Here is a 21,130-nt window from a genome sequence, read left to right on the forward strand (position 1 = left end):
TAATTTGACAAACGCACCCTTTACTGCCTGCCCAGCCGTGCAAAGAGCAAACTCTGTGGGTCCCCCTCAGGGACCACTTCCAAGGGCTGGGTCCCCAGGCCAGCAGGCGGGAGGGGCCAGCCAGGGGGACGAGCTCAGGGGAGCCCTGCAGGGACACAGGGAGGGGGCTTCCTACGGGGCCCCTGGGGCCCCGGGGTCTTGCTGACAGCAGGGAGCAGGGGGTCCGAGGGAAGGGGTCAGGGCGAGGCGCTGTGGCCTCCAAGGGCGGAGGGTCTGGGGGCCTGGCCGGGAGGAGCCCACAGGCTGCCAGGGTGCTCGGTGAGGCCTCCACCAGCACCGCCCCAGGACGCAGCTGCCCCACCAGGCCAGGCTCAAGTCCACTCTCTCTGGCTCCGGAGGCCTTCACTGGGGGCACCTGGCAGAGGCCTCCTTGCTGGGGGAGGGTCAGCAACCAGGCCTCTGCCCCCAGCCCCTCCCCCCGCCAAGGCCCTCTCAGCCAGGAGAGCACCCCCTGTGTGTGCAGACCCACGGCCCCACCTCTAACACTGGCCAAGAGGAAGAGCGGAAGAGGTGGGGCAGCTGGCCTCCTGTCCACCTACGCAGGAGCTGGGCGACCCCTGTCCTAGGGCCGGGCCTCTGCTGCAGGGACAGCACCGGGGACCCACGGATCAGACAAGGGCCCGAGGGTACCACAAATCCACGTGTCCGTCACAGTTTACAGAAACACCTCATCTGCTGGTCCCTTCCGGCCCCACAGAAGGGACAGCCCCCCATCCACCCCCCACCGCACGCACGGGCGCCCGGTCCAGCGGGGGTGGGGCAGGCAGCAGCCCCTGCTCACTGCTCCCGACAGCCTGGGGAGCGGCGAGGCGCGGCCAGGACCAGGGCCACGGGTCAGGAGGAGGCCGGGTGCCCATAGTGGTTGTGCTCGGCCTCGCCGAGGGTCAGCGTCAGGGACAGGCTGGGCTTCCGCTCCAGCCCCTCTTCTTCCTGGCAGGGCCGCGGAGGCCGGGGCTTGAAGAAGTCTGAGACGTAGCGGACCTGGGAGGAGACAGGGTGGGAATGTGGAGACGGAAGAGGTTCTGGGGTGGGCGGGCCCGGGTCCCGGAAGGGGGCTTTCCGGACAAGGCAGCGGGACAGGGCCCAGAGCTCACAGTGAAACCAGCAACCAGCGCCCCCTGCAGGAGGCCGACGAGAACGTCACTCCAGTGGTGCTTGTGGTCCGACACGCGGGTGTAGCCCACGTACAGCGCGAAGGCCACCAGGAAGAACTGAACCGTGGGCCGCAGCAGCCGTGCCCACTTCCAGCAGAGCCGTGCCTGTACGTACAACTGGGACAGGGCAGGACAGGTCAGCCGGGGTGCCCACCTGTGTACCCCACGCCCACCGAGGCAAGAGAGCGGCTCTGGGAGCCCCAGGGCCCCCTGCCACGTATAAGCAAGCCCGCTGCCCCCCACCCCTGCTCCCCTCACGCACCCACCTGTACAATGGGGACACCAAGGCCAGGACAAGGGGCCGTGGTCCAGCCACGGCTGCCCAGGGGACTCACCGCCAGGAAGGCCATGCAGTACATGCCGAAGGAGGAGTGTCCTGAGTAGAATGACAGCCTGGGGGGGCGGGGACGTGGCTCTGAGAGCGGTCACTCACAGCCCCACCCCCCACCCCGGGAGCTCCTGGCTCCTGGCTTTGGCCTGGCCCAGCCTGGCTTTTGTGGGCATCTGGGGAGTGAACCAGCGGATGGACAAGCTCGCTCGCTCGCTCTCTCTGTACCTCTGCCTTTCAAACATGTAATAAAGTAAGCTTTGAAAAAACACAGCACCTTCTGTGGTGCTCTGGAACCCGGCCACAGCCCGAGGGCTGCACCAGGTCACTGCCCACCGCTCTCGCCAGCCAGCAGCGGCCAGCAAAGAAGGGGCTGTGGCCCAGGGGAGGGTCGAGAGCCAGGGGGGCCCACAGCAGGGCGGCGGCCAGGTGGTGGCTCCCTCGGGTGTGGGCCACAGGGGATCCTCCAGACTGGGGGCCACCGCCCGGGGGCCTGTGTGTCTCAGACTCCTGCAACACAGCAGAGACCAGCGGCAGCCGCCCAGGGCCCTGCACCAGCCAGCGAGCCCAGTGCAGAACCAGGGCTGTGCCCAGGCTCAGCACAGACAGGAAGGGGAGGCGAAGGGGGCAGGGAAACACTCAGGCGCTGAGTACAGCCCGACCTGCACAGGGAGCAAGCCAGGAGCCACAGACCTCATAACGTCAAGCAAGCAGCAATTAAACAAAGACACCGGGCGCGGAGGGCACACAGGAGAGAGGGGACGCGGCCGTGGCAACAGCGACAACACTCACCCGCCTGCGACAAGGCAGGCTGTCCCCGAGCCCCTGTACTGCAATATTCAAGTGCCTGGTTCTCGGATGCACCAGGAACGCCCACGACGCCGCAGCCGCAGGGAGCGGGGGTCGGTCCCTAAAGGCTGGGCTCGGGCTGCCCTGAGAAGACAAACGCTCCGCCAAAGCCAGCCAAGACCCAACAGGACCACGAGAACACGAAGAGAAACAGACATCCCGAAAGGAGGCGGCTGGAAATTCTAGATCTCAAGGGAAAACAATCAGGCCAGGGCTCGGGGCGGGTCGGCCAGGGAGCCTCAGCCTGACTGTGGGAACAGTGAAGCAGCGCCACCGCGGCCGACACCGACAGCCACGTCCACGTCCACGTCCACGCCTGGACAGGCCGGGGGCGTGCACAGGGACACTGAACAGTGGCAGAGAATCCCCCGTTCTGGAAGAAGCATTAATCCACACACCCAGAGCTGAAAGAACTCCAAATGCGGCCACTCAGAGGAAACCACACAGCCTAGCCACAGAGCCACAGCCCAGACACAGAGCCAGGGCCACACAGCTCGGCCCCACCACAGCCCAGACACAGAGCCAGGGCCACACAGCCCGGCCCCACCACAGCCCAGACACAGAGCCGGGGCCACACAGCCCGGCCCCACCACAGCCCAGACACAGAGCCGGGGCCACACAGCCCGGCCCCACCACAGCCCAGACACAGAGCCGGGGCCACACAGCCCGGCCCCACCACAGCCCAGACACAGAGCCGGGGCCACACAGCCCGGCCCCACCACAGCCCAGACACAGAGCCGGGGCCACACAGCCCGGCCCCACCACAGCCCAGACACAGAGCCGGGGCCACACAGCCCGGCCCCACCACAGCCCAGACACAGAGCCAGGGCCACACAGCTCGGCCCCACCACAGCCCAGACACAGAGCCAGGGCCACACAGCCCAGACACGAAGCCATATAGTCCAGCCCCACCAGAGCCCAGACACAGGGCCACACAGTCCAGACACAGACCCGGGGCCCCACAGCCCAGCCCCACCACAGCCCAGACCCGGGGCCACACAGCTCAGTCCCACCACAGCCCAGACAGGATCAGAACCGCACAGGGCTCAGCCCACCACAGCGACGGGGCCGGCAGTATCTGAGAAGGGGACTCATCAGGCACAAGGGACTCTAAATCACAGCCACAGCGTGTTTTTTTTTCTTTTTGAGAAGTAAATATTTTTGTTTTCAAATACTTATTAATTTATTTGAAAGGCAGAATCAGAGAGTATCTTCCACCCATGGTTCACTTCCCAGTGGCTGAACAGTGGAAGCTGCGCTGACCCGAGGCCGGGAGCCAGGAGCTCCATCCAGTCCCCCACGTGGGTGCAGGGCCCAAGCACTGGGCCCTCCTCCACTGCCTTCCAGGCCACAGCAGGAGCTGGTCTGGAAGTAGCCACGGGGCTCGAACCGGCGCCCACGTGGGCCACGGTGTTGCATGTGGCCGCTTAGCTCACTGTGCCAGAGCTGAGCCCAGGAGTCCTCCATCTGCCACGCTGCCCTCCAGAAACCACGGTGACCTCAGCCACGACGACAGAATGCAAACACCACGCGGCTCCTCGGCGGGGCATCAGTCCACCGCACGCGCCGGCGACGGCAGCCACGGTCTCCTCCCACACCAGGAACACCACGCAGCTCCTCGGCGGGGCATCAGCCCACCGCATGCGCCGGTGACGGCAGCCACGGTCTCCTCCCACACCAGGAACACCACGCGGCTCCTCGTGGGGCATCAGCTCACCGCACGCGCCAGCGACGGCAGCCACGGTCTCCTCCCACACCAGGAACACCACGCAGCTCCTCGGCGGGGCATCAGTCCACCGCACGCGCCGGCGACGGCAGCCACGGTCTCCTCCCACACCAGGAACACCACGCGGCTCCTCGGCGGGGCATCAGTCCACCGCACGCGCCGGCGACGGCAGCCACGGTCTCCTCCCACACCAGGAACACCACGCGGCTCCTCGTGGGGCATCAGCTCACCGCACGCGCCAGCGACGGCAGCCACGGTCTCCTCCCACACCAGGAACACCACGCGGCTCCTCGTGGGGCATCAGCTCACCGCACGCGCCAGCGACGGCAGCCACAGTCTCCTCCCACACCAGGAACACCACGCAGCTCCTCGGCGGGGCATCAGCCCACCGCACGCGCCGGCGACGGCAGCCATGGTCTCCTCCCAGACGCCGCTTATACATTTAGTTATTTCAAAGGCAGAGCGACACAGAGAGAGATCTTCCATCTGCTGGTTCATTCCCCAAACGGCCACAACGGCTGCGCCCAGACCAGGCTGGAACCGGGAGCCAGGAACTACACCTGGGTCTCCCACGTCAGTGGAACAGGTGCGAGCACTCGGGCCACCCCCCACTGCTTTCCCAGGCCATTAGCAGGGAGCCGGGTCGGAAGAGGAGCAGCCAGGACTCGAACCGGCACCCACGTGGGGCGCCAGTATCATGGTGGCGGCTTTCCGGGCTGCAGCACGGGGCTGGCCCCCACGTGACCCAGCCAACGCAGAGGTGACCTGTGACGGTACACCACAGGGACGAGACAGGCAGAGAGACGTTTGCATAATATTGGAACTCAAGTGGTATTCATCTGAAATAGATGTTTAAATATTCATATATTTTTATTTATTTGAAAGGTAGAGACAGAAAAACATACACAAACCGGCCGCCACCGTGGCCCAGCAAGGTGAGCCGCCGCTGGCAACGCTGCCAGCCCATGTTGGAGTTCTAGCTACTTCACTTCCTGCACAGCTTCCTACTACTGCGACAGCCTGGTAGTGACAGCCGCCGTGCTCGGCCCCTGCACCCACACGGGAGACCCAGGTGGAGCTCCTGGCTCCGGGCCTTGGCCTGCCCACAGCTGGCTTTTGCAGCCACTGGGGGAGGGAAGCAGTGGATGGAAGCTCTCTCCGCCTCTCCCTCTCTGTGACTCTGCCTTTCAAATAAATAAATAAATCGGGGCGGGGGGGGATAAAGGATTCCAGCAGCAGTGGGAGTGGACCTGGTGTTTCAGGCCCCGGGTCCCCCTGCACCCACCTGGCCTCGGTGACGTTGGCAGGGCTCCCCCTGCACACCTTGTCCAGCTGCACGTACGCCGAGCAGTTCACCTGGCTCCAGTCAGGGTCGCACACAGCCAGGAAGTTGGGGCGCAGGCGGCCGATCATGTACTTGGCCAGGTCCGTCAGCGACTGGCTCACCGCAGCCCCAAACAGGAAGGTGCCCAGCACCTTGTACACGGCCGCCACGTAGTTGTTGAACTCAGAGCGGGAATAGAGACGGTCTGTGTACACCAGGTAGGCCTCCCCCGCCGACACCTGCAACAGCAGCGGCCGGGCCCCGCTGGGCTGCAGGGCCCACACCGGGAGGCACCGCGAACCCGCGACCTCCCCCACCAGACACCCAGGCCGGGTCTTTGCCCCGCCCCACCCCACCCACCCCCGGCTTACGAGCACCACAGTGGCTGTGATGATGACCCCGGCCATGAGCCCGTGGGTGATGGTATCTGGGCGGTAGGGGTACCGGATGGACTCATCTTCACAGTAGAATCCGCGCTTGTACGGAGTGTTCACCAGCGTGAGGACGGCGAAGGGCAGAGAGGCTGGGGCAGGGAGAGAGGCAGAGAGGCTGGGGCTCCCTCCCCCACGCGCCCACCCCTGCTCTGCGGCGTCCTGCAGCCAGGAGCTTTCCCGGTCCCGGTGGGAGCTGGAGCCAGCACCCTGGGCACACGCGGCTCCTCCCAGGCCACCTGCCCCTTTCTGCTCCTGGACAAACAGTGCCACCCAGCCCTCCGTACGGGGCCCCAGCACCTCCCTCCTGCCTCGGCTCCGCCTGCCCGCCGACCCCCGGGTACCACTATCCAGACAGACTTCACAGTCACTCGTGGGACACGCCTGGATGTCCCCCCATCCTCCCACGAGCACCAAGGGCCTGTGGTGCCCAGGGCAGAGTCCCGGGGCCTGCTCGAGGCCTGGCCAGAGCAGGTGTTTAATGGGCTCCAGAGCTGGCCACGGAGTCAGAAACGCACCCGGGCGGGGCACGTGCCGGCTGTGAGGACCTCACACCTGCACCTGCTCCCCAAGTGACCCTCCAAGAGCTGGCCACACGCTCCCTGGCCGCAGGGCACTCAGCGTGCAGGGACCACAAGCAGCACTGTTAGGAAGGCACGGCCACCAGCACCAGGGTCCCCAGCCCTGCTGGGCCAGGGGTGGCTGGGGTACTGCAGCCAGCAGCACAGGACCTGGGCAGGGGCAGCTCCCACCCCAAGCATTAGGAAGTCAGGAAAACCCCAGGTCAGTTCCAAGAAGGCACAGTCTGCAAGGCCCTTTGCCCCAGGGGGTGGCCGAGGCTGACAAATGTAGGAGGGCGTAGGAGGGCGTAGGAGGGTGTAGGAGGGCGTGGGCCTTGAACACAGAGGGGACAGGAGAGGGGCGGGGCTTCCACACGCATGTACCCATGAGCGCACACACAGCCTGCAGCAGGACAGCCCAGGGCTAGGCAGAGGCTGAGGCATCGCATCACATGACCCTCAACAGCACAGCCCAAGTGGCCAGGGTCACAAGGATGGACCCCAGGCCCTCGGCACCAGATGTCTTCCTTTGGAACCCAGAGCCCAACCTGGTCGGCTCCACCCCACTTCCGCGTGCACTGTCCACTGCCCCACGGGCCGCAGGTCAGCAAGGTAGGAGCTCCCAGGCTGGCCCGGCTGCAGGGTGGAGAGGGTTAATTATTTACTCCATTTCAGCCCGGCGGGCAGAGAGCGCCCAGAGTTTAGATAAATGACGCAGGTGCTCCGGACACCGTGCCCAGGGCCGGGGGGAATTCCTGCTGCCCCTAGGCCACTCCCAGAGGGGCGTCCTCTGAGACAGGGAGGGGGCCAGGGCTCCACGACCCTCCCCTCCCTCGCCCAGCGCAGAGGCGGGCACAGGCCGAGGGGCGGGCGCCGGGAACCGGGACCCTGGGCAGAGTTTCGGGACCGCGGCTGCGAGCCCAGGACAAATCCGAGCCTTTGTCCAGAGGACCCCGGGGCGGGGCGCGCAGCGGGCAGGGGGCTTGGGAAGCCCCCTCCCCCACCTGGCCAGGGAACCGGCCCGACAGGTTCGTCCCCGTCCGCCCCGGGGGCCCGACTTTGCAGAGCCCGCGGGGAGGGCGCGGCTGGACCTGCCCAGCCCGCGCAGGGATCGAGTCCCGGCCAGCGCACAGGGTCCGAGCGCGCCGGGAGCGCCGACCCCCGGCGCCCGCGCCCCCTGCCCGGGGCCCGCCCGCGCCCGGTCGCCGCCCGCGTGAGTCACCGCCCGCCCGGCGCAGGGCCAGGGGGAGGCGCGGCCCCTGCGCGGCCACTTCCTGCCGCGACGAGCCGGGTACGCGCCGGGCCCCGGGGCTCGGGTCTCGGCGACCTCCGGCCGCGCCAGAGCGTCGCGGGGAACAGCTGGACCCGCGCAGGGCGCGTGGGGCGGGCGCCGAGTCCCGGCCGCCGGAGCCGCCCGGCCCGAGCTGCGCGCCCGCCCCGGGGGTCCCCGAGCCCTTACCGACCAGCACACACAGCACGTCCAACAGCACGAAGACCCAGCTCCGCCGCATCTCGCCCGCCGGGCGCCCCGCGCCCCCGACGCCCGTCCCAGCGCGACCCGTCGCGGCTCGGCGCCGGTCACATGGCCGCGGAGCCCGCCCCGTGCGGGCAGGGCTGGACGGGGGCGCGGCGCGGCGGGGCGGGGCGCCGAGGGCGGCGCGTGCGCGCGCGCAAGGGGTCCCCGGACGGGCGCGGGTGGGAGGGGTCTCGGAGCAGGGCAGGGAAGGGGTCTCGGGGCGGGGCCCCCACGACAGACGCGGGTGGGGGGGTCTTGGGGCGCGGCGGGACCCCCACGACGGGTGCGGGCTTGGAAGGGGTCTTGGGGCGGGGTCCCCGGACGGACGCGGGTGGGAGGGGTATCGGGGCGGGGTCCCCACGACTGACGCAGGTGGGAGGGGTCTTGGGGCGCGGCGGGACCCCCACGACGGGCGCGGGCATGGAAGGGGTCTCGGGGCGCGGGCATGGAAGGGGTCTCGGGGTGGGGCCCCCACGACGGACGCGGGTGGGAGGGGTCTTGGGGAGCGGCGGGACCCCACGACGGGTGCGGGCTTGGAAGGGGTCTCGGGGCGGGGTCCCCGGACGGGCGCGGGTGGGAAAGGTCTTGGGGCGCGGCGGGACCCCCACGACGGGCGCGGGCTTGGAAGGGGTCTCGGGGAGGGGTCGCCGGACGGACGCGGGTGGGAGGGGTCTTGGGGCGCGGGCATGGAAGGGGTCTCAGGGCGGGGCCCCCACGACGGACGCGGGTGGGAGGGGTCTCGGAGCAGGGCATGGAAGGGGTCTCGGGCGGGGCCCCCACGACGGACGCGGGTGGGAGGGGTCTTGGGGAGCGGCGGGACCCCCACAACGGGCGCGGGCATGGAAGGGGTATCGGGGCGGGGTCCCCAGACGGACGCGGGTGGGAGGGGTCTTGGGGAGCGGCGGGACCCCCACAACGGGCGCGGGCATGGAAGGGGTCTCGGGGCGGGGTCCCCAGACGGACGCGGGTGGGAGGGGTCTCGGAGCAGGGCATGGAAGGGGTCTCGGGGCGGGGCCCCCACGACGGACGCGGGTAGGAGGGGTCTTGGGGAGCGGCGGGACCCCACGACGGGTGCGGGCATGGAAGGGGTCTCGGGCCTGGGCCCCCACGACGGGCGCGGGCTTGGAAGGGATCTCGGGGAGGGGTCCCCGGACGGACGCGGGTGGGAAAGGTCTTGGGGCGCGGCGGGACCCCCACGACGGGCGCGGGCTTGGAAGGGATCTCGGGGAGGGGTCCCCGGACGGACGCGGGTGGGAAAGGTCTTGGGGCGCGGCGGGACCCCCACGACGGGCGCGGGCTTGGAAGGGATCTCGGGGAGGGGTCCCCGGACGGACGCGGGTGGGAGGGGTCTGGGGCAGGGCATGGACGGGGTCTCGGGCGGGGTCCCCGGACGGACGCGGGCATGGATGGGGTCTCGGGGCGGGGCCCCCACGACGGGCGCGGGCTTGGAAGGGGTCTCGGGGCGGGGTCCCCGGACGGACGCGGGTGGGAGGGGTCTCGGGGCAGGGCGAGGACCCAGCGCCGCCCTACCCAGCGCCCGCGGACCCCCACCCCCTTGCACTGATCAAGGTTTCAGCCCCGCGTGGGGGCGGCGGCGAGAGCGCTCGCAGGAAGCCAGCCCGGGACCAGCCCCGCGCCTGTGACCCGAGTCTGGTGTGTTTATTTATTTTTAAAAATTTATTTATTTTGAAGAGAAAGTTCTCCATCCTCTGGGTCACTCCCCGAATGGCCGCAACGGCCGGTGCTGGGCCAGGCCGAAACCCGCGTGGGTGCGGGGCCCGAGCACGCGGGCGTCCTCCGCCGCCTCCCGGGCAGTCCGCGGGAAGCTGGCTTGGAAGTGGAGCGGCAGGACTCGAACCCACCCCACCCCCCGCAGGTCCTGGGGAGCCGGGAGCCTCGCGCCTGGGGGTCGGGGCCACCCAAGCCGGGGGAGCTGAAGTCCGTAGCACCCACGGCCCCAGCGCCGGACGCACCGGCGGCCACCCCCGGACGCTCTGCGGCAACTACCCCCCATCCTGGAGAGCCGTCGCCGACGGCCCCGGGCCGGCTACCGAGGGAGCAGCGTCTGGGGCGGGGGGAGTCCCCGGGACCCCACACGCGCTGGCCAGGCCGCCGCCGATGTCCCGCGTGGGCGCGCGCGTGCCTTCGTTCATTCGTTCACGCATACAGAGCACAGGCCTTCGGGGTTGTGGGAAAAGTCCGGTAAGGCACGTGCGGGGATGCGGGGTCCCAGCGCCTTCGGGGACTCCGGGCTACGCTGGGGTTCCGGGGGCCGCGGTTCTTTTGTCGAGCACCTGCTGCGTGCGGGGGGGGGGGGTGCCGGGGCCCAGAGCCGAGCAGAGCCGGGAGCGGAAGCTGCAGGGGCCCCTCCCGCTCCTCCCTCCCGTCGGGATTTGGGTCAGTCCTTAAAATCCCTCGGCAGGGTCAGGATTAGACTGCGGCGAAGATTGGGGTCAGACCCCGGGTCACCTCCCACATCTGTTAGCTGGGTGGCCCCTCTACACCAACGCGCCCAGGAGGGCGCAGGGTCCTGGCTTCCCTACCTCCAGATGGCAAATTTGGAAAAGGGACCGGTGGTGAGGGCCCCGAGCCCACACTGCGTCCTCCAGAGACAGGGCGGCAGCTGTGCCGCCCGGGGGCCCCCGCCGACCTCATAAGGGGCCCCCAGGAAGACTGACGGCCTTGCCCAGTAAAGCAGGTGCCACCCAAGGGGACTACCACCCTGCCTTGGCTGCCCCCCAGCCTGCTCCTCCCCCCTGGGGCCAAGGCATCAAACGCAGGTGGTGGGCAGGAAAGCCTCATGGGTGGGTGGTGGGGAAAGCCAGGCCTCTACCCACAGCCCCATTGGGTTGCCGGAGGATTCCGTGGCCTGGGAAATGCTGGGGAAGCACCTGGGCGGGTGCCCGGCGGACCTGTGAAAGGCACCGCTTCCTGCGTGCACAGCTTTCCAAGTTCGAATCCAGCGCCCGTGACCTTGGAACCCCCAACTGCACACTGCTAGCTGGGATGTTTATTTATTTATTTATTTATCTGAAAACTCAGAGCAGCAGAGAGAAACCTCCCACCTGCTGGTTCACCGGCAAATGGCTCCGACGGCCAGGGCTCGGCCGGGCGGAGTCCTGGAACCAGGAGCTCACCCAGGTGGCAGCGCCCTGACATGGATGCCGGCCCCGCAAGCGGGCGCTCAGCCCCTGTGCCACAACACCGGCCCCAGCCAACCTTGGGCACACACAGCTTCTGGCATCAGGGGTAAGGGGACCCTGTAGGTTTCAGCTCCGAGCAGCCGGCATCCCAGGAACCCCTCAGTCCCGCCCCTCAACTCCAAACACACCCCGGGCTGTTGTCTAGTTTCCCAGAACAGGAACCAGTGACTCCTGGAAGAGCTGGGACTGCCCGCGGGGCCAAGGGACTTCCCCTGGGGGTTGACTGTGTGCCCCCAACACAGGGGGGTTCCACCAGCTTCTCCTGCCCAGGGGCCGAACTGTGACAGCCTCACCAGGCAGGGACCCACGCGTTTCCTGGGTGCTAACTGCTAACTATGGGGCCACCTTTCAAAATCTGCACAAGCCATGGGCGCCCACAGCAAAGGCTCCAGTCTGGGCCAGGTGGGCACACAGGTGCCCTCTGCTGGACGCACACCTTCCTGCACCTGCAGGAGTCCGTTCCTCCTGGAGACAGGGACAGAAGATCCTTGTGACTGAAGTGGACTTCAGAAGCTCTCAAAGGGGCCAGTGAGCTAACTGGACACCTGCGGCGCTGGCATCCCGCCTGGGCACCAATTCCAGTCCTGGCTGCTCCGCTTCCATCCCAGCTCCCTGCTGTTGGCCTGGGAAAGCAGCCAAAGGGGCCAGCGCCATGGCTCACTTGGTTAATCCTCCACCTGCAGCGCTGGCATCCCAAATGGGCCCCGGGTTCTAGTCCCGGCTGCTCCTCTTCCAGTCCAGCTCTCTGCTGTGGCCCGGGAGGGCAGTGGACGATGGCCCAGGTGCTTGGGCGCCTGTACCCACATGGGAGACTGGAAGGAAGCACCTGGCTCCTGGCTTCAGCTCAGCACAGTTCTGGCCGCAGCGGCCATTTGGAGGGTGAACCAACAGAAGACCTTTCTCTCTGTCTCTCTCTCGCTCGCTGTCTATAACTGTCAAATTAAAAAAAAAAAAAAAAAAAACCACAAGCAACAGAAGATGGCCCAAGTGCTGCATCCCCTGCACCCACGTGGGAGACCCGGTGGAGCTCTTGACTCCAGACTTCGGCCTGGGCCAGCCCCAGCCACTGTGGCCATTTGGGGAGTGACCCCACGGATGGAAGCACTCTAAGCCTTTCAAATACTCTTTTTTTTAAAGTTGATGAAAATGCGAGTTTTTCCTGAAGTGTTTGGAGTCCCTGATACTGCACAGGGTATCTTCATCCTAACATTTTCACACAACTGTTGTTCCCATTGACTTATCTATAAATTAAAAATCAGTAATACATCCATTTGAGGACAGTCAGCTCTTCCGCTGCCTGGTTCACACCCCGAATGCCCACAGCAGCTCGGGCCGGGCCTGGGCCTAAGTCAGGGTCAGGAACCCGATCCCCACTTCCCCCGAGGGTGGCAGGGACCCATGTACTTAGTAGCAAGAAGTTGCCATTAGGAGCAGAGCTGGGACTTGAACCCAGGCACTGTGCTGTGGGACGCAGGTGTCCCAGGCAGTGCCTTAGCCGCTGCATGCACCTGGCGACCCTGCAACCCAGGCAAAGGCCCCCGCAGGGTCAGGCCTCAGGCCCAGACAGCCCAGTGGGACGGGCAGACCACACCGGGGAGCAGCAGCTGGCCCAGGGCCACGGGCTCTGAGCAACCACAGAAGTCGCCCCGAGAAGCCTCCTCGCTCACCCAGGCCCCACTCTGCCCAGACCTCCTGGTTCGGCTGGGGTGAGGCAAAGCTTTTCCTACCGCCATCCAAGAGCGGAGGACGGTGTGTTCCCCGTGGCTCCCACAGAGCCGAGACCACCGCCTGGACCCAGGTCTGGGCTGCAAGTGGACACAGTGCAGGCGGCAGGAGCTCGGCGCCACCTTCCGACCCAAAGCAGAGGTGAACATGGGATCCCGGCAGCCGCAGGCCAGGAGTGGGGGTCTCCCTTCGCCAGCTCAGCAGCCCCTCTGCGCTCCACCTGCAAGAGCAGGAAGCAGACACCCTGAGGTTCCTGGCAGTCTCTCCCCGCTCCGGCCCGTCTCCCCAAACCCTGCTCTGCCCTGCCCTGCCCAACGCCCGTCCCTTGGTCTGAAGGAAGAGGCCTGTCTCCTCCCGCCCTGCCGCCTCGGAGGCCTGTCCAGGCCCCTCGCCTGGCCAGCTGACAGGAACAGCCCCAGGGACAGCTTTTATCAGGGATGTGCTGGACACACACACAGGCTCAGCGCCGTCACTGAGGGGCAGGCGGCAGGAGACGGTGGTGGTGCCCCTGCCCAACCCCCAATCCTGGCCCTGAAGCCACTGGCTGACCCACAGCCTAACTCCGCCCCCTGCCTCCTCTCAAGCAGAGATGGGCAAGGTCTGTGACAGCCGGGCCCGTGGGGTCACTGGGCGGCCTGGCCGGGCGTCGGCACGACCCAGACCGGCCCAGAGACCTAAAGTGACCATCCCTGGGGCCGGCGTGGTGGCGTTGCCTGCGATGGCGGCACCCCTGTGCGAGCACCAGCTGAGTCCTGGCTGCACCGCTTCCGACCCAGCTCCCTGCTGACGCGTGGGACGGCTCCAGTGCTCGGGCCCCTGCACCCACCCGGGAGCCGGGTCCAGCCGCTGCCACTGCAGCCACCCAAGTAACGCAGCGGACAGGAGGCAGAGGGTCACTCTGCCTTCGTGATCAGTAACAATCATAACATAAAGGACGGACGACATGGCGGGAGGAGGCATGGGACCCACAGAGGCCTGCACACGGCCGTTCCCAAGCGGCCCAGGATGTGCTGTCCATGTCCACGTCCACGCACTGCGACATGCGTTAACAAGGGACGCTGACAGCTGACCGTCCCCAGCAGGGCCCACCAAGCAGCACTGCCACTGAGACCCTCCCCGGCAGCCAGCTGCTGCAGGAGCCGCCAGCGGGACACGAGGCCAGCACTGCTCATGCCAGCGACTCGCAGCGCAGCCACGCCGGCCACATGAGCCGGAACCAAGCTCCTCGGTGGGCCCAGAGGAGCCTGTACCACACGGGCGCAACGGAGACTAGTCTCCTCCAGGGGGTGAGCACACTGGGCGTCCCTAGAAATGGGGAACCTGAAGGGAGAGCCGGGGTGGGGACACAGACCTTCCACCGCCGACTTTTCAGATGGCCACGACCACCAGGGCGGGGCCGGGCTGCAGCCAGGAGCCAGGAGCCAGGAGCCAGGAGCCAGGAGCCAGGAGCCAGGAGCGGGTGCAGGCCCCGTCCTCCTGCCTTTCCAGGCACAGAGCAGGGGACTCCTCCGTGGGATGCCGGCGCTGCGCCACCGGGCCAGCCCAGTGCCTACTACCTAAATGCACACACGGCAAGGACAAGGGGTGGCCGGGAGCAGCGCACCCTGACCCTGACCCTGACCCGCAGCACAGGGGCGGCCCAGGGCCTCCATGCAGCCCGCCCTGCCCGTCTCGGGACAGCCTGCACCACCACTGCTGTGAAGACAGCCGCGCGGTGCCGTTCAGGGTGCCCACGACAGCCCAGCGCTGCTTCCTAACCTCTGCCCCGCCCTGGCTCCTGGTACCACCAGCTCCCCCGCGACCAGACCTGGACCCTGGGAGCTCTCGCTCCCCCCCACAGGCCTGCAGGTGGACCCCAATCTCGGCTTCCACCCCCCCCCCCAGCTGCAGCACCACACAGGCCTGCAGGGGCTCCCACCTGATCATGCCCCACGCCACTGCCCCACGCCCTCCACCTCCACCCCCAGCCCGGGGCCCAGCAAGCTCCAGCTGACCCATCGGCGCCCCCAAGGGGCAGAGACCCTCTCTGCATCCCACGTCCGCCCTCCCTGGCATGTTGTGGAAACCCTCGACACTCCACCCACTCAGCTCCGTGCCGGAGCCTGTGCCTGGCCGCGCCCAGGGAGGCCCCCACAGAGACCCCCTCGGAGACCCCCACGGAGACCCCGAGCCCACCATGGCAGCCCTGGGCGTCAAACCAAGTTTAATAAATAAAACAGCAATGGGAGTCAAGGCAGTTTTCACTTCACAGTGTGGTCCCTGGTGGGGAGAAGGGGCAGCTGCCCGACCCCACTCCTGGGGACACAGGGGAGGGGCTGCCCGACCCCACTCCTGGGGACACAGGGGAGGGGCTGCCCCACTCCAGCTGTAAACAGAAACTTGAACAGAACGAGAGGCTGGGGAAGAGAAGGGCCCGGAGCCCACGCAGCTGCAGGGTCGGGGAGGGGCTGGGGTCCGGCCCTCAGTGGTGCGCGCAGGGCGCCCGGGGGGTGGGGGTGGGGTGTCAGCCACCTGTCTCCTTGCTGAGGACCCCTCAGTGACAGGGACGTAAAGTGCAGCTTTTCCTGAAGTGGGGACGGCGGGCGGACGCGAGGTATGTGGCTCCGTGCCCCCCGGGATTTGGCACTGAGTAGCAGCTGCCCACCAGCCCCCAGGCTGGGCAGCCCCACAGCCCAGCCAGGCGTGGGGAGACGGAGCCGACCGGTGCTGAGGGCGCCCGGGGGGAGGCTGCTGGTGCGGGCGGCGCGTCCTGCCCGGTCTCCCCTCGTCTCTGCTGGCTGGAGAGCAGGCGGCCAGCTCTGTCCGGGCCCCGAGGGCCAGGGCCCCTGTGCCCAGCTTCGCGGTAGATCCTGGCAGGGTGGTGCCAGGCACTGACGTGGCCCCGGGTCCAGGTGTGTGCAGGGGCGAGGGCCTGGCCACCACACCCAGGCCCGACTTGTCCTGGAGTAGAGAAGGCGCGGGGCGAGGCCCGAGGCAGGGTCGGGAAGACTGACAGAAGTCCATCTGGGCCTCACGCACCCGCCTGCGGCCGGGGATCAACAGGTCATCACGTTACAGCTGCAGGGAGAGAGCCAGAGCACCCGGGGTCAGCCCCGCTGCACGCAGCTCTGCCCGGGGCCCTCCCCGCCTCCCCGAGAACGGCTCCCGTGTTTCTGCTGCGACGGGTTCCCAAAGCGGTGAGGTCCAGGGCGTGGGCGGCAGAGGCAGCATGAGCCTGGCACCAGCCCACCTGTAACGGTGAGGGCCCTGCGGAGGCGTTACCGACCCGGAAACACCAAATTAAAAGCAGAGACCACCAAAGACACAACCTAGCGGGCGAGCCTGCACCCTCCCAGGCCCTGGGGCAGACCCTGGCGGCCCCCCGGCTCGGGGTGTGGCTGGGGCACGGCTGGGGTGCGGGGAGCCCAGGCAGGGGAGGCACTCACTGTGACAGGGGCTCCGAGTGCAGCCCAGGGGCCGGGCGAGCCGCGTGGCCAGCCAGGAAGGGGTTTACATCCCCAATGCCGATGAGTCCAAACTCAGTGACCGACAAGGCCACCTGCGCAGGGGCCACAGCTTCTCCAGGGCCTCCGTTCAGGTCAACACGGCTGGAGATGAGGGGCAGCTGCTCGGGCAGCGCAAAGTCCACGGCCAGTCTCGGGCTGGCACCCGGCTCTGGGGCAGCTGCGGCCTCAGGGTACGTGGCCAGGGCCGGGGGCCGTCGGGGCAGGGGCACAGCGGGGGGTTCATCCAGCGGCTGCGATGGACGGGGCCCAGGCTCCGAGGACGGGAGGCCGTCGGAGCCCACTGCGGGCTCTCCAAGGCCACCAGCTGTGCCGTCCCCACTCAGCGGCTCTGTAGAAGGTGAACACAGGTGAGGGCAGGGCCCAGGACCCCAGCCCCCAACAGCCCCGCTGAGGGTCCGGAGTAAAGGCCCAGGACGCTCCTCTCACAATTCGGGCTGCACTTCCGGTTGCAACGTGAACCAGTTCCTGGCAACACCTGGACTCTGCCAACTCCTTCCACCCACACACAGCAGAGCCCAGTCCACACCCCAGTCCTGGGAGGTGGGAGGTGGGCAGCAGCCGAGGTCCCGACTGCACCTTTCCAACCAGCACAGAACGAGCCGGAATCGAGACACCCGAGGCCCGGCTGGGCTCACACAGAATCCCATGAGGCTTCGGCTCCAGTGCACGGCACAGGCCACGGGGCAGCCACGGGCCCAGGAGGACGTGCCAGGGGAGCCCCCACTTGTGAGGTGGGGCCGCCGGTTCCCCTGCAGCACGCCCAGACCACAGGCATGGCTGTCTGGGTGACACTCCTCACTGGTGACAGGCCCACAGGATGCTGGGACAGGGGTTCCAGACAGGCTGTGGCCCCACAGGGACGCACTCAGCCCCTACCTGTGCGTGCACTCCTGAAGGGGTCGTGCTCCGAGCGCAGGCGCCCAGGGCCCTCGGGGTCGCTGCCATCCAGATCTTGGTCTGCGTCCCTGTGGGGAGAAGGCACCTTGAGGAGAGGAGACAGCAGGCGGAGCAGATGCCCCCTGCCCCGGGAGGGGACACCCAGCCCCACCAGGCCCCAGCCCCGGGAGGGGACACCCAGCCCCACCAGGCCCCAGCCCCGGGAGGGGATGCCCGGCCCCACCAGGCCCAGCCCCGGGAGGGGACGCCCGGCCCCACCAGGCCCCAGCCCCGGGAGGGGATGCCCGGCCCCACCAGGCCCAGCCCCGGGAGGGGACGCCCGGCCCCACCAGGCCCCAGCCCCGGCAGGGGACGCCCATCCCCACCAGGCCCCAGCCCCGGGAGGGGATGCCCGGCCCCACCAGGCCCAGCCCCGGGAGGGGATGCCCGGCCCCACCAGGCCCAGCCCCGGGAGGGGACGCCCGGCCCCAGCAGGGGACGCCCATCCCCACCAGGCCCAGCCCCGGGGGTGGGGGGGACACGCCCGCACCCTCCCCCCACCCCGGCTGCAATGCACGCACGTGGTTCCAGACGGGACGTACTTCCTCCGGCCCAGCCGCGTCTGCTGGGCGAAGTCGTCGTAGCGCTGGGACCTCTTCCACAGGTAGTAGTACTCCACACACTCGCCCACCGACCGTGTGCGCACCTGTGGGGTCGGCCACCCACCGCACGCACCGCTCAGGCTGCCACCCCCGGCACCGCCCACCTCCAGACCCCCGCCTTCCCCACCGTGCCAGCAGCACAACCCCGGGGCCACAGAGTCCCCGCTGCTCCCAGGCCTGGGGGGCAGCTGAGACCCACAGAGGCCCTGCCTGCCCACCGCACGGGGCGGCCACCCAACCTTCTCTGCGACAGTCCCCACGAGTGAGGGCACCGTGGGGTTTCTGAGACCCAAACTCCAGCGCCTGTGTACGAGGGGCACGGACACACCGAAAATGCCCGCGGCGCTCAGAACGGACACAGCGGCCCCGCCTGACACGCAGGACGCATAGCCAGGGCACTGCCCGGGCTGTGGGCGGGTCTCCACCGGCTCTCACCCCCGCGAGCCCACGGCCCTGCCGAGCTCGTTCTGGCAGAACACGGCCCGGCCACGCTCCACACACACACAGGCGCGCCGGCTGCCCCCCGGCTGGGAGCTGCAGCCAGGTCCTGCCCGCAAGGCTCGTCCCCACGCAGCACGGCGTCCCGCGTGCTCCATCCAAGAACCCCGAAGGGCACACAGCCACACAGCACCACGCTGAGCCAGCTCTGCCAGCCCCCGGGGAGTCAGCACCACAGGGCGGGGGAAGCGGTCGGGCAGACGTGCACAGCTGCCAGCCAGAGGGGCCAAAGCACGGCAGACGTCACCGAGAGGCCCCAGGGCTGCTCGCACAACCGCAGGACATGTGAAAACCCACAGAGGACCCACGTCCAGGGAAGGAGAGGACCCAGGCTTAGGGAAGGAGAGGACCCAGGCTTAGGGAGGAGAGGACCCAGGCTTAGGGAGGAGGGGACCCAGGCTTAGGGAAGGAGAGGACCCATGTCCAGGGAAGGAGAGGACCCAGGCTTAGGGAAGGAGAGGACCCATGTCCAGGGAAGGAGAGGACCCAGGCTTAGGGAGGAGGGGACCCAGGCTTAGGGAAGGAGAGGACCCAGGCTTAGGGAAGGAGAGGACCCAGGCTTAGGGAAGGAGAGGACCCATGTCCAGGGAAGGAGAGGACCCAGGCTTAGGGAGGAGAGGACCCAGGCTTAGGGAAGGAAGTTGGGGATCCAGGCTTAGGGAGGAGGGGAACCAGGCTTAGGGAGGAGAGGACCCAGGCTTAGGGAAGGAGAGGACCCAGGCTTAGGGAGGAGGGGACTCAGGCTTAGGGAGGAGGGGACCCAGGCTTAGGGAAGGAGAGGACCCAGGCTTAGGGAGGAGGGGACCCAGGCTTAGGGAAGGAGAGGACTCAGGCTTAGGGAGGAGGGGACCCAGGCTTAGGGAAGGAGAGGACTCAGGCTTAGGGAGGAGGGGACTCAGGCTTAGGGAGGAGGGGACCCAGGCTTAGGGAAGGAGAGGACCCAGGCTTAGGGAGGAGGGGACCCAGGCTTAGGGAGGAGGGGACCCAGGCTTAGGGAAGGAGAGGACCCAGGCTTAGGGAAGGAGAGGACCCAGGCTTAGGGAAGGAGAGGACCCAGGCTTAGGGAGGAGGGGACCCAGGCTTAGGGAGGAGGGGACCCAGGCTTAGGGAAGGAAGTTGGGGATCCAGGCTTGGGCAGGGCAGAGGTCCCAGCACCCTTGGGTGAGACAAGCAGGAAGCCATGAGACCCCAGCGCACCAGGCTCAGGGGTTCCAGGCCACGCAGTGCAGCAGGGTGTGTGTGGCCCCAGGAGGACACAGCCTCTGTGAGCACGAGGGGAAGCGGCAGGCACGAAGAGGTTCACCCTCCTGAAAGATCTTTCCCAAACACAGCTCTGCCCACGTGGCCTGGAAAGGGGCCCAGCAAGGCCAGCAGAGGAAGCTCTGGTGAGACTGACCCGCCCGGCACCAAGAGGCAGGCCCGGGGCTGGCCCCGGCTGAGGGTCAGGGAAGGGGTGCCCAGGCCAGCGGGAGGGGCGGCGCCCTCACCTTGTTGGCTTGGATCAGGTGGAAGTTCTTCCCGTGGACGCGGAAGCCGTGCTCGAAGTTCCTGCACTCCTCCTCACTCCAGGCGCACAGCCCGTCTGCACACGGGGCCGCGGTTAGTGGGGGCAGGGGCTGTGGAGGGGGCTCCCGGGCCTCGGCAGGAGCCGGGCAGTCAGCAGGGGGACACAGAGGGGGTGTCCAGGCTGTGGCAGGAGCCAGGCGGTCAGCAGGGGGACACAGAGGGGGGTCCCGGGCTGTGGCAGGAGCTGGGCGGTCAGCAGGGGGACACAGAGGGGGTCCCGGGCCGTGGCAGGAGCTGGGTGGTCGGGGGGGACACAGAGGGGGTCCCGGGCTGTGGCTCACCTCGGATCACTTTCACGTTGAACCGCAGGCGGCGCAGAGCCTCCTCCACGTTGAAACTGCATTTCACCAGCTCGTACAGCGCCTGGGGGAGGCCATGCCCGTGTGCCACCTGCTCACCCCGGAGCCAGCAGCAACGGGGTCTACACCACCATCCTGGGAGTGCTGTCTACACCACCATCCTGGGAGTGCTGTTAGGGTGTCTATACCACCATCCTGGCAGTGCTGTCTACACCACCATCCTGGGAGTGCTGTCAGGGTGTCTACACCACCGTCCTAGGAGTACTGTCTACACCACCATCCTGGCAGTGCTGTCTACACCACCATCCTGGGAGTGCTGTTAGGGTGTCTACACCACCATCCTGGGAGTGCTGTCTACACCACCATCCTGGGAGTGCTGTTAGGGTGTCTATACCACCATCCTGGGAGTGCTGTCTACACCACCATCCTGGGAGTGCTGTCTATACCACCATCCTGGCAGTGCTGTCTACACCACCATCCTGGGAGTGCTGTCAGGGTGTCTACACCGCCATCCTGGGAGTGGTGCCGGGATGTCTACACCACTACCATCTCCATGGCAGGTGGTTTAACTTGAACTAGGCCCATGCTGGCCTGCACCAGGCATGACCCCCGGCTCCGCCCCAGCCTGTGGTTGGAAGCCCCTACCTGTTCGCTGTCTCTCACGGTCTCGCCCTCGGGCAGCTGGGCCCCGGCCGTCTCCTGCCACCTCCGCTTCACCGCCCTGTACAGGAACTCCTCCACCTCCCTCTCGGGCAGGACGCTGGGGTCCCAGAGCAGCTGGTCCTCGTTCTCATAGACTGCACGGGAAGAAGGCACCACCCACCCCTCAAGCAGGAGCCGGCTCTCA

At 67.8% G+C, this 21,130-nt stretch overlaps 2 protein-coding genes and 1 long non-coding RNA gene across 7 annotated transcripts in view; 1 reads left to right on the forward strand and 2 right to left on the reverse strand.

Annotated features, from left to right (window-relative positions):
- On the reverse strand, positions 1 to 8,049 carry PLPP2 (phospholipid phosphatase 2). 2 transcript variants are annotated; one of them, XM_051831551.2, is made up of 6 exons: positions 7,892 to 8,049; positions 5,813 to 5,964; positions 5,403 to 5,680; positions 1,550 to 1,607; positions 1,155 to 1,331; positions 1 to 1,041 (listed from the first exon to the last, which is right to left on the reverse strand). In XM_051831551.2, exons 1-6 carry the CDS (start codon positions 7,941 to 7,943, stop codon positions 895 to 897), a joined length of 864 nt encoding a protein of 287 aa, XP_051687511.1. In that variant the 5' UTR covers positions 7,944 to 8,049; the 3' UTR covers positions 1 to 894. The 2 variants fall into 2 exon arrangements, with proteins under 2 accessions (XP_051687511.1, XP_051687512.1); XM_051831552.2 differs by having other exon boundaries at positions 7,896 to 8,025.
- On the forward strand, positions 6,714 to 15,337 carry LOC138845829 (uncharacterized). The gene is made up of 3 exons (XR_011383014.1): positions 6,714 to 7,044; positions 13,959 to 14,162; positions 14,249 to 15,337. It is a non-coding gene; the product is annotated as an uncharacterized lncRNA (long non-coding RNA).
- Positions 15,063 to 21,130, reverse strand: part of MIER2 (MIER family member 2) — a 27,617-nt gene continuing 21,549 nt past the window's right edge. For 3 of the 4 annotated variants that reach the window (XM_070059473.1, XM_070059474.1, XM_070059475.1), the window contains 7 exons: positions 20,929 to 21,080; positions 20,266 to 20,347; positions 19,906 to 20,000; positions 17,840 to 17,964; positions 17,259 to 17,347; positions 16,302 to 16,710; positions 15,063 to 15,933 (listed from right to left, as the gene is read on the reverse strand). In XM_070059473.1, coding sequence (XP_069915574.1) covers positions 15,912 to 15,933; positions 16,302 to 16,710; positions 17,259 to 17,347; positions 17,840 to 17,964; positions 19,906 to 20,000; positions 20,266 to 20,347; positions 20,929 to 21,080 — 974 coding nt within the window. In that variant the 3' untranslated portion in view covers positions 15,063 to 15,911. The remainder of the gene's footprint in view (positions 15,934 to 16,301; positions 16,711 to 17,258; positions 17,348 to 17,839; positions 17,965 to 19,905; positions 20,001 to 20,265; positions 20,348 to 20,928; positions 21,081 to 21,130) is intronic. The other variant, XM_051831548.2, reaches the window with a different exon arrangement.

Source organism: Oryctolagus cuniculus, chromosome 16, assembly GCF_964237555.1.
Source record: "Oryctolagus cuniculus chromosome 16, mOryCun1.1, whole genome shotgun sequence".
NCBI classification, from domain to species: domain Eukaryota; kingdom Metazoa; phylum Chordata; class Mammalia; order Lagomorpha; family Leporidae; genus Oryctolagus; species Oryctolagus cuniculus.

Excerpts from the sequence above, each read along its gene's own strand:
- PLPP2 (XM_051831551.2), bottom strand. The coding sequence starts at position 7,943 with ATGCGGCGGAGCTGGGTCTTCGTGCTGTTGGACGTGCTGTGTGTGCTG. Across the intron at positions 5,965-7,891 it reads CGTGCTGTGTGTGCTGGTCG|CCTCTCTGCCCTTCGCCGTC; the intron begins GTAAGGGCTCGG and ends TCCCTGCCCCAG. Across the intron at positions 1,042-1,154 it reads CGCTGGTTGCTGGTTTCACT|GTCCGCTACGTCTCAGACTT; the intron begins GTGAGCTCTGGG and ends GTCTCCTCCCAG.